The 12,009-nt window shown below is 42.3% G+C and overlaps 1 protein-coding gene across 1 annotated transcript in view; it reads right to left on the bottom strand.

Moving 5' to 3' along the window:
* The window catches only part of LAMA4 (laminin subunit alpha 4), a 107,808-nt gene extending 102,814 nt beyond the window's left edge, over positions 1 to 4,994 (bottom strand). Inside the window, exon 1 of the mRNA XM_009926147.2 lies at positions 4,364 to 4,994. Within this exon, the coding sequence (XP_009924449.1) occupies positions 4,364 to 4,564 (201 nt within the window). The 5' untranslated portion in view covers positions 4,565 to 4,994. The remainder of the gene's footprint in view (positions 1 to 4,363) is intronic.
* Positions 4,995 to 12,009: the final 7,015 nt, after the last annotated feature.

Here is a 12,009-nt window from a genome sequence, read left to right as displayed (position 1 = left end):
TTACATCAGAATGAAATGAGTCTTTTTCTCAATGTCACCTTATATTCATTTTACATTAAAGTGAGTGACTGCACAATGTGAATCACAGGGAATCATTTGCCATACTCTCTAGTATTTGAAGTCTTGTACTATTGTTTGTTCTTACCTTAGACTCTGTAAGGAACTTTATTCCTACTGGGGAAGAAAATCTACACCGATATAATTAAAACCATCATGTCAGTGGAATATACAAACACAAATGTTGACAGTGGCAGGCTTCAGGCCCAAGAGGTAATGTATGACCTGCCTCTTATTTTAAAGGCACGTGTTTGACATGACAGTGGGATATAACTGTTCTCACAAGGTACTTCTGGTTTTCAGTTTTAACTCTGTGCCTCGCCAAAACTGGAGTGTCCCACCATCCACTTCTGCTGTGTCCAAGCAAATAAGTGGAACCCTAAACCAAAGATTTCTGATGTTTGCCATTCACTTGTTTCGTTTCATTTGATATCTGCCTGTCAGTTTTAAATCCTTTGCTTCCATCTCTGATGAATCTTCCTTGTAGAATATTTTCATCTATCCTTATTTGGAAAAATCAATCTCTGACTTAATGCCGCCAACTGCGGTTGGGTTATACCGATGAGCTGGATCCAGTGCTTTGTGCTCACTCTCTTTCTCACTGTCTCCTCATACACATCAGGATTCGGCACTGTAACATCTCCCCCACATCCTCTTATTGTCTTCGTGAGCCAAGGAACTTAATCATCCTAAATAGCACACAGACAACTGAGTACTTGAGAGTGCTTTTCATATTGATCTGCCTCTTGATAGACAATCCAACACAAGCGGATAAAGTCTCCAGTGCTTAATTACCTTTGAAATTAAAATTTGTAAGTAACTCGTAGCCTGATCTGGGTCACCTTCAGTTTCCAGTTGTTGCATGTGATGATACCTTCATTTGTTAGACTAGCAAGCATATTATCATTTTTTTTTTGCCTGTGTATGTGCTTACACAATAAGTTCAAAGTTTTTTCTTAACCTCCCTCTTAGCTAAGCAGATTGGATTATAGAGTCTCTCAGCTATCTTCCAATTCCTAACACTGTAACCCTTCTCATGATACTTTTCTGACTAATTTCCATCAATTTACAAGCATTTTTCTTGAAACAGGCAGAGAGGTAGATGATACCTTATTCCATGACAGTCACTACCAGTGCTCATTATGTAGGTAACATGACATTTCATTGGGTGGAATCCAGTCCAGTTAACTTAAACATCTAAATTTGTGCCCCAGCCTTTAGCTGATTAATAAAGCTGTCCTGAAGCGAGTACCCAACACAGTTCTTACAGAGGAAGAGGCTCCTTTGAGGGCCTCCAGGGGAGACCACTAGGAGTTAGAGGCTTTAAACACCTACTGTCTCCAGTACTGTATGGGGAAGTACTGTAGTGTCTGCAGTACTGTATACTTGAAGACAGTGCCTGATTCTGATTGAAAAATTTTGGGAACAGTTTATGTGCCTGATTTAGGTGTACTGTATTGCATATTGATTAACAACCAGGCCACCAAGCTACCACGTGTTGCCTGAAGTCCAACTCAAACCCACCGTCCACTCTGTGAGTGGGTACAGCATATGGCATAGCATTGAAAATGTAGTTAGTCCTCTTCTCTCTGCTGTTAAGAGTCTTTCATTCAAATCCAAGGCACAGAGAAGCTCCACATTAACATTAACTCTGAATTTTTAAACCACTTCTCCAAGTTCCTCTGAGTTTAGGGCTGCCAAACATGGGAAAAGAAAAGGAGTGGACAACTGAGAAATATTCACTAATATGTATTTACATTAATTGGGATCTCATGTTCTTCTCTAGGTTCATAATATCAAACTCTTACAAGGATTTTAGAGCATCCCACCAGTTACAGCTTGGAAACTCCCACCAGCACTGTCTCAGACCTTACAGTTCTCTGAAGATGTTGTGTAGAGCAGAATCATGCGTAGGTCAAATTCTGCCCAGCACACTGAAACACCACGGTCTCTGTCTGCCCTGATCTGTCCTCTGGCTTTACAGAGGCGTGTTTCACATCACGGTTGACTGGCACCACAGTCCACAATGAAGCCCCATCCACAGCTCCATAACTCTGCCTTGCAAATCTGCCCCCTTTGTATAATTTGGCACTATTCAATGTGACTAACAACCTCTGTCTGCTCTGGAGAGCTGTAGGCCTGAGTCAATATTTAGACGAAGGAGCTGAATCAAACCGCGCTGTGTATGGGAGTTTATTCTGCGGTTCACTGTGAGCTGCGGGTTAAGAACTCAGGCTTCGAAAGAGGCTAATGCAAACCTGCTGGGATAAACCCTGTTCCCGGGGCCGAGGGAGGGGAGGTGGGCTGTGGGAGGGGGAAACTCTCTGAGGACAAAATGTGGTGTTCCTTCCTTGGGTGAGAGACTACCAGACCATCACTCTCTGACCCCTACATCAACCTCTGGGCTTAGAGCTGGATCCCCAGCTCCTGGTACCAACTACGTACATGGATCAATGGGTAAGCAGGTTCTCACTGTTGCAGGGCCATCAGCCCTATCCCAAAAGAACATCCTAGTGGGCCTCCTTGCAAATTGCCATAGAGCTGGGCCCTGAAACGCAATAGTAAGGTGAATCTGCAGCTAGCAAAGGGACCTGAAATCCTGGCTCCTTCCACCTGGAACCATAACATCCTGCAGCCAAAGGCCCTGGTGTGAAGATAGCGGGCAGCATCATTCATTCGTAACATGGCATCCAGAGTCTAAATGCTGCTGTTGTAGGGACAGAAGTAAACTGCCAGACTAAATGCCAGTTAGTGAGTCTATTAGATTGGACCATACGAATGAAACTTTAGGGAGGATTGAAATGGGTGAAGGAGACTAAAGTGTCATTCCCCTGAGGTGTTCAATACATCTCACAGCACTTTCGCGAGGTATAGTATAATATATTAAAGTGAAGCAATGTGAACTGCGTCTTTGGCAAAACCATACTACACAATCATATCAAGAAAGGCTAATAATCACTTATGCACACTATCCTCTGAAAAGCAGCTATGAAACCCATCCAGCTCTTAAATCAGGCATTTCATTGAGGGACTTTCCACGTTGTAAGGAACAGGTGGCAAGTGATGAACAAGCCAGAGGAGAAGAGCTGTACATCCCATGGCGTGGAGCCCATCCAAGCCCGGGACGGCTCCCGAGAGCCCCTATGCTGAGCAGAGCAGGGTTTAGCCTCCAATTTTCTCACACAGGTCGTGTTTCGCGCCGAGTCCCCGGCAGGGTGGGCAGGCAGCTCCTGAGGCTGCCCAGCTGCTTGGAGCCGCTGCGGGGGGGACGAGCTCTGCCCAGCCCCGGGGTAACCTCGGCTGGCTGAAGGGCTTGTACACTTATTTCCATGGCTGTTAGTTCTGGCAGTTGGAGCGTGGGGGGGGGGGGGGAAATTAGCCTTGTGATATCAGAGACTGCGATCTTGATATTGTCATAGTGACACGGCTGTGTTAATCTCACCTCATTTTTGGATGTTATGCTAGAAGAACTACTCTTTCCCTTCCCATGACCTCATGTAACTCAATTTACCTCCTACTTTGCATCTCCCACACAAGACACATTATTGTCTCCCCCCTCCCAGTGTATGCTGGAGTAATTTATTGTTTTCTCAAGCTGTATTTTTGAGTAGTCCATTCCTGACGCAGCCTTCCTAGAATGAGAAGCATCAACCAATCCCAAAACATGGGGGTTGCAGGAAAATTTTCCACTGTAAATTGCTTCTCAGGTCTTTCTAATTTCATTTGTCACTAATCCCAACCTCATACTTTTTGGAAGTCTTAAAATGTCTGCAGGTGTTTTCTCTGCAGGCAGTTTCCTACACGCGTTTGATGTATTATCCCCGCTCTCATCGTGAAAAGGAACTTCAGATTGTGGCATTCAAAGATAAAAGCACAAACTTCTACAGTACAGAGTTTGCCACCAAAAGATAGACCCTTTCTGGAAGTTTAAGTGAATTACAGTCGCAGGAACGACAACAAGACAAGCAGAAAAGTGTAGTGACAATTAACCCTTGTAAAATAGCTCTGTTTGGACAGGCCTGTTTAGTTACGTTGGCAGGAAAGTCAGAGACGTGCTAAGCCAGCCTCACTGCAAAGTACAGCAGCTGTCTGCTCACAGCAGGCAGGGCATGTGTACATTTTGAAGTTTGAACTGTATCTCTCCAGTCCCGAAATGCAACGTCGCAGACCTCCCCCCCGCAAAAAGTCCTCCGGTATCGCTTTAAGGATCGAATGATTAAGCTAACGTTAACCAGATGGGAGCTTCAAGACAGACAGATGAAAGCAGAAAAGCACAGACACTAGAGAGAGAAGGGAGTTACTGTACCTCAGCAAAAGGCACCCAACTTCCAGTAGCTACTGCCTGCTGCTGCCCTCTGATAACAGTGGCTTCTTGCGCGCTGACCGCTGAGCTACCTTCAATGTCAAACTGAAAAATGCCTCCCTCACTCGAGGCTGTGCTGGAGGAGAAGCATCTCAAAAAGAATAATATAGGAGAAATGAGGGGCCAGGCGGAGATCAAAGCCATTTCCTCCCCTTACATCCAGCAGTGGTCTTCTAGCGTCTCAGTAATTGTTTACCCTCTTCTGCAATCAGCCCCCCTTGGCTTAGTGGTGCCTCAGTTATTTTAACTTTCTTTCAGCATTCAGTTTCCAGATGTGGCACTTCAAGGCAGTCTAACCAGATCCCGATTTAAAGAGGAAAAAAAAAAAGAAAAAAAAAGGAAAAGCAGGGAAGTAAAGCGCTTTTGCTGCCTCCCTTGTTCACTCTCTGTGCCTGTGGCTCCTCTTTTTCCCCAGAGGCTCCAGCTCAATAACATACAGATGGGCAGTGCTTAAGCAGAGAGTGTCAAACAGAGATTGTATTCCAGGAAAGCACCGCTGGCTCCCCAGCCACCTTATCTCCCCCTGTCAGGATACAGACTGACGCTTTGCTCGGTGCTCTGGCTTCCTTCACATGTTCACATCATTCCCTTTTTTACCTTTCATGTCGAGACCCTCCCACTCAAACTTTGCCGTTCAGAAAGTGAGGTCACACTTTTCTCCCCCCCCCGCCACCCCCCCAACTCCATCCAACCACTCCACATGAAGCATTGACTCTCGTGACTGTTTATTTTTTAACATGTCCAGTTTATTAAGTGGAAGGCAGAAAGGTGCCAAATTTATTAAAAAAACTGCTAGACCAACCTTTTCTTTTGCATGGGGGAGGGGAGGCTGTGGGCGGGAAGAGGAGGAGGAGGAGGAGGAAGAGGAGGAGGAGGAGGAGGAGGAGGGAGACAGCCTGGCTGTGCCATGGGCTAATAGGGCTAAGTGGTTTCTCTAACATGCTTCATTCAGATCCTTTCCCTCAAGCCCACCTCTCAGCTTCTCGTCGGCTCGTGAAAAAGAATATCGTTCACTGCGATTTTGGAAAATGACTTCATTCCTCAGACTCATGAACTTTTATTTACAAAAGGCATCTTGTATTCCTTTTTCAAGAGATGCTTTGTGAGGCCCTGGTAACAAGGCTTGCAGTGTGTGTATGAAAACAAGCTGAATATATTGCCCACAGCTGACAATTTTATGACTACAATCTCAAAAAGACAACGCAGTAACCCTTGCTAGGTTTTGGGATGAAGTCAGGGTATAATTGTACTGTTGCACACTGTTCCAGCCCAGGGGTCAGCACCCTGTCCCTCAGCTGTCCTGTGTGCAGGGCTTTGCAGAACCATCGGACTGTCGGGCTTCATTCTTAAATCTTAACAGAAATTGTCTTATTGGGCTTCATTCTGAGAGTGGCTTCCTTCTTTCTCCCTCCCTCCCCCCTTTCTTGTCTGATTGAAGATATTATGAACCAAGGAAGCAGTCAGTAGAGAATTAAGGGTAAAATAAAGTGTTTTGGTGATATGTTAACTTCTACACACCTATAGGCAGAGCTTCGGGCTCATAAATTCTGTACAGATGCCGTATAGAAGTTAACCACCAAGAACTTCTGCCTGATTCAGAAACGGTGCCGCTGAGCTGGCAAACCCACTCAAGCTTGTGGGACTAAGTATTACACTGGCAGAGAAGAAAAAGCTGAGTGACTCGAGGCTATGAGCTTCAGGACCAAGATTTGTAGTAGGAAATAAAAGACGGCGATGGTGGTTGCAGGTAATTCTGTCCTGAGAGTCATGGAAACATCTCTCCGTCACCTGGACCTGATCTGGTGGCAAGCGTGCTGCCTTCCAGGAGCCTGAGGGTGAGACGTTATGGAGGGCTGCCAGGACTTTTCTATCCCCTTCTGCAGATGGCAGTCCTGGGAATGGCCTGGAGCAGGTCTGAAGGCTCAGGGAGCAGAAGACCAGGAAGAACCCAGGCAGGGATCCCATGAGGTTCCCGTTCAGTCTCCTTGCTATAGGGACAAGTTTGAGGTGTAAAGATGACTTTAAAGCAGGGGCAAGAAAGAGAATAAAACATGTTGGCAGTAAGTGACAGAATCACCAGTCCTGTGGCGGCAATGGAGATTTTTAACTAGCTGGTGAATTGTGCAGCAAATTACTGGAGTATGTGTGAGACAGTTTTTTAGATACGTTTTTTTTTTGGAAAAAGCAACCACAAGAGAATCTTCTACATCTGTTCCTAGGCATTAGGGAGGAACTGTTGACAAAACAACACAGAAAGATAAGTTGGGGAACAGTTACTTAAGATTTGTAAATCTTTGGATTGGAAGAACAGGAAAATTAAATCTACGTATTCCTGGCAGTCAGTCTTCAACAAATTCAGACACTTGGGAGGGAAGTTCTCTTGCCTAGTAGAAAAAGAAATTGAAGAAAGTAAGCAGACTATAAAGAAATGACATGAAGCAGAAAGACAGGAAAGACAAGAAGATTTGGCCAAGCTGTGAGCTCTCTCTGAACCTGAAACTCAAGAAAGAAACATGTGGGAAGTGAACACTGAGACTACATCTGAGCACAGGAAGAACATACCAAGATGAAAGCTGAAAGGTAAAAGCAGTAAATGAAATGTAATTTTTGAAGACAATAGGTGTGAGAGAAAGATATGGGAGATCCTTGGTTCAATATCCATCAAAGAGAGAAAGTTATCAAAGGGTAAATCTGAGAAGGGAAATTGTTTAAGGTGAAGGACTGTGTTAAATGGCTTTTTGAGGGTTTTCCTAGCTCTGGGAGTTTTAGTTTTCCTAGGAAGTCATTAGCTGTTATGGTTTTGGCTCTGGAGAACAGGACTTCTTAATTATAGTGGGTCAAAAATAAGGTGTGGCGCTGATTTTCTACAATTGATTGTGCCTTGTTTTTTTTTTTTTTTTTTCTGTATTACATTGCAACAATGAAGGAAAAGATTCTTTCCAGAACATTTTAGGAGAATTTCAGTAAATAAAATTTCAGAATAGAAGACTTTTAAAAGAGCTCCTTTCAAAAAGGTAATTTGCAGAGTGGATAAGATTTTTTTGTGTCTTTTCATCTGCCTAGTGATGTAGTTTGAGTACAGTTTAGGACTGGGAGTATGTCACAAGAAGTATCATTATGTGAGAGGTATTTGAGACCAGTGGTAGGTACTAGTCATTATGTTGAGTGATTTGTAGTTTTGGCAATTTAATTAATTCAGGGAATTAAAATTAATTTAATTATTAAACCCAGACAATTTAATTGTTTGTGGGTTGTTTTTTTAAGTCTTTTTATTGCAGGGATGGTGAAAGGAAGTTGAACAGTGTATTCATGCATACTTAATTTAGGTCAAGGTCCTGCAACTGTGTATATAAGTCACATAATGACTTTGAAGAGTTCAGGGCTTAAATGTTTTGCACAATTGCGCTTGACTAAGTAGCTGCATTGGGAACCAATAGCAGTGTTTGGGGGGTAGCAGCTGCAGGGTGCCCTGGGCTGGTCCAGCTGGCTCGGCAACAGATGGAAACAACCCACAGTGCCCCAAAACATGGCTCCTTCGCTCAAACAGATGCTAAAAAGGGCAGTGACTGCTGGGGCAGGAGATGCTGGAGGAGAAGCATGAGGGCACACTGAGGACACACAGAAAAGAAAGGTATGAGAATGCAAAAAGGGGACTCGTGAGGAGAAATGAGAAGAGAAGCATTTTGAGAAATGAAATGGAGGAGATGTGGTAGTGGATGTGGCTGGGGAGATGGCTGGTGATGCAGCCTTGGAAGGAGGACATACTTGTTGGTGGGTAGGGTGCCCACCTAAAGGGTGGCCCGCACCAGGGCAGGGACACCCTGTGGGAGCGCAGCCTGTGTGTGACCCGTGGGGGTCAGGGATGCCCCTGAACGTGCAGATTAAGAAGGGGCTAGGAAGGTGTTGGACAGAAGTTGAGCCTGGAGAAAGGGAAGGAAGGTATTTCTCTGAGTGTTTTTTAATAATTTGTTTTCTTGCTCTTTTCTCAATACCTAATGGCTGATTAAACATTTCTGTTTATTTATTTCCAATAAATTAAATTATGTGAAATGCCCTGAGTCGAGACTGTTTTGCCTGTGACAGTAGTGAATACAGAAGTCTCGTGAATGAGGTGCTGAATGAGATATATTCAACCAGAGCAACTGTGAGCTTCATGAGCCTTGCTCAGTGCAGCAAACTGGCCATCTGCACCCTGGGCAGTCTATTGAGGGACTTTCTTCTTCAAGTATTCATCTGCTTTACCAGAGCAAGAAATACCGTTAGAAATATCATTAAGGCTGCTTAGATTACAAGTTCTTCAAGTAAAGCCTGATTTTATTGCACATATGTAGCAGGTAACAAAATGAACCTCAGTGTGTGATTAAGGTGTCCCACCTGGTAGGTTATTAATAATGCAAAGACCCTGAAACACATTTATAGAAAACAGAAAATACCATTCTTGAAATGGGCAAAAGTTGCCAAGTGAAAACAACATTGTTACCCATCATATCTCTTTATGTAAAATCAGAACAAAGATATTCATATCCCTGTCAAAGAGTTCACAATGCTAATTTACAGCACTTTGAGAAAAGTAAAATTGTAATTATTCTCAAGATCAAAGTCTTAAAAGGAAGATGTCTGCTTAACATCTTTGGGAAAATCAGATCCTTTAAAAAAAATCTCAGACTGGCCCAAAGCATTAAAACTCTGGAAAATCTCATGTCATGAATCTATATAGGGAAGGAAATACAGGTAACTTCAAATGGTAGAATTATTAAATAATAAATAATTTATTCTTATGAAGTACAAGAAATACAAGAAATCAAGAAAGACACAGTTCATTGCAGCTCAGAAGATCTAAATCTCTCTACAAATACATATTAGTCCCATACTACAAAAATTATAACCAAAATCTTTTGAGCAGAATACATTATAAATAGAATTTCCCTAAATATTGCTATACAGTGGAATGGCTCGCTAACCAATAACTGCTTACAAAAGCCGTTTCCTGCATTTAATTTTAAATCTTTTAAAATACTGTATTACTTTTCAAAAACTGCATATTTGTGTAGAGATTTAAAAAAATTAAAATGGTGCATAGGGTGCTTATAAAAACACAAGCCTCTGAAGGTAAATTTATGCTGTGATGGACTTCCAGTTTCTTTATCCTTGGCAGAGATGATGTGCGTGTGTTACGTGAGCAGTCTCAGATTTGGAACGGGACTTCTTCAATATGGCAGGGTACAGAAACAGGAGTTTTTCCTTCTGTTTTCACAGTATCATCTTCTGTTCTTTTTACGAGTTCTTTCCCCCATCTTTAACATTTGGTTTTGATTCACTGTGATAGACAGTAGGATTAGTGAAAGACAAAAGGAAGAATCCAGTGGAAGGCTTATTGCAAATAACATATTCCAAATTAACCGATCTCAAGCTGTTGTGTGTGGGCCACTGGTGGTTTGTCAGGTCTCAGTGGGAGATCTGCAAGCAGTCTGTCAAGCTCTAGTGCCAAGTGTTACCACTTAAACATTTGATAATTTTGCATGATGGTCCAATGGAAATGTTGACAGATGACTGATGTTTGTGGTCCAAAATGTTTTGGAACCAGTGTTCAAAGTACCTTTGAAAAGGTTAGAAGATGTTGGCAGCATATCTATGTATCATCAAATGAATTACCAGTCTACAATCTGCACTAGAAACCTTTGTCAATTGAGGGGCAACAAGCAATAATTTGTCTGTCACAGTTTGTGCCAGAGATGCTAATAAAATCTCAGTTATGCAAGAAAAAAAGCACTTTTGCTAACTTATTTCATGTGTTTTGTATTATGTCATACTAGGAAAAATCTAAGTTTGCAGATAGAAGATAGAATTTATGGTGTAGGGTTCAAGGACGGCGTACCTGCAAAGCCTTCAAGTTGTAGGTCTGGTGCAAGGAAGCGCAAGCATGTTCTTTGCTTCTTTGCCGTACTAGTTAAGAGCATCCTATAATGAATTTCCCACACGACAACACTTTAAAGCCAACAATGCTCATCCTTCATGTTATTAGTTACTGGCAACAATGGGATCTGGCAGATTCCAAGCTGATTTCAACTAACCTCATAGTGTTTCTTTTCTGCCTTGATACTTGTTACTGACCAATTTTTTCCTCTGTAAAACTCTTCAAATTCGATTAAGCATGCCAAATTCTTGCTCTGATGAAAATACCATTATTCTTTAGTACTACAGTATTAAAGGCAAGCTTGTTTACTGAGAAAGATTTCGCAAGGTTTCCACCTTCAGAGTGCAACAGGGAAAGAGCTGCCTGTCTTTCTGGCTAAAAGCATTGTCCTTGGGAATTGTATGGGCCTTGTAAGACTAGAAATGAACCACAGCATCATGTAATACTGGATAACTTGAAAAATCCAGCCTACGCTGGTTGCTAAAAATCAGTCAGATTTAGAATAGTGGTTTTCCCAATCCAATCTCCCCAGTGGTAACCAATAAGCAATAACGCCATTTTAATAGCTTTTTAATATGAAAGTCTTTCAGTACTTCTGGTCATTTTTGTCACCCATGTCTGAACCCCCTGGTACTCTTCATATATCATTATTCCTGTTGAATGGCCTGAACTACAGAGGTGCTATACTACCATTAATGATATTATCTACTTCATTCTTTATGGATCCTAAGGTTCTGTCTGCTTTTGAGACAGCTTCTTTACACAAATTACTCAGCGTGGTATAGGAGGTGTTAGTCCAGCTTCCACTGAAGAAAGGTGCTTGAGAAAAGAAAACACCATCACACGTAGCGTTGCATAAATAGCAAAGACTTGGTGATCTTAATAAGTGAACTAGAGTGAACCAGAAGAGGTGGGACTGGAGAGATGAGGGTGAAGGGGTATTTGCAGGATGGAGACCATGCTTCCTGTCTTCTGTGGATAAACAGTTGAATCTTTTCATTTCCTGTGACAATTCTCACACCATCTTGGCTGTGGCAAGAGGACCAATGTAATATTCCAATTGTTCAGTTTCTTGTGACCTGGTGTTTGGTTCTGACACCTTGGCTTGCACATCCAGCACCTAATACTTCCAGATGGTCTCTCATATAAATTCTGGGCATGTCGGCTTATCTTTTTAAGATAAAATAAGCCAAGGCAAATCAAGTCAATCTGTTATAGCCAGGAAAGTGATACCTTCTGCTAGAACAAAATAAAATGTTAAGAGAGAAATTAAAAAAAAGATAAGGTGTTATTTCTACAATAGAAAAGTCCCTGATTTTATCAAATATACTCGTAGGTTTGTGTGAGTCTGGAGGGAATTTAATTAGGATGGAATAGGACAACTATATTTTGCTCATAGATGATGACGATGCTTAATATCAGTGGATACATTGATGGAGAAAGACGTGACATTGTAGCATGGCAAGAACATGTTTTTGGGGTTATTGACAGATCTTATTGATAACAGCAACACATCATACAGAAGAGAGTGGATAGGTCTGACTAACAAAGTGTCAACAACTTCTTTTGAAATCAATAGGAATGGGCTTTGAAGTCAGACTCATAGGGTAGAGATTAATTGTTAGATAGACACGTATTTTGACCTTATTTATAGACAGATAGGGAAACTGATGTC

Source organism: Haliaeetus albicilla, chromosome 17 (assembly GCF_947461875.1).
Source record: "Haliaeetus albicilla chromosome 17, bHalAlb1.1, whole genome shotgun sequence".
In the NCBI taxonomy this organism is placed as follows: domain Eukaryota; kingdom Metazoa; phylum Chordata; class Aves; order Accipitriformes; family Accipitridae; genus Haliaeetus; species Haliaeetus albicilla.
This window is presented reverse-complemented; position numbering and strand designations above follow the sequence as displayed.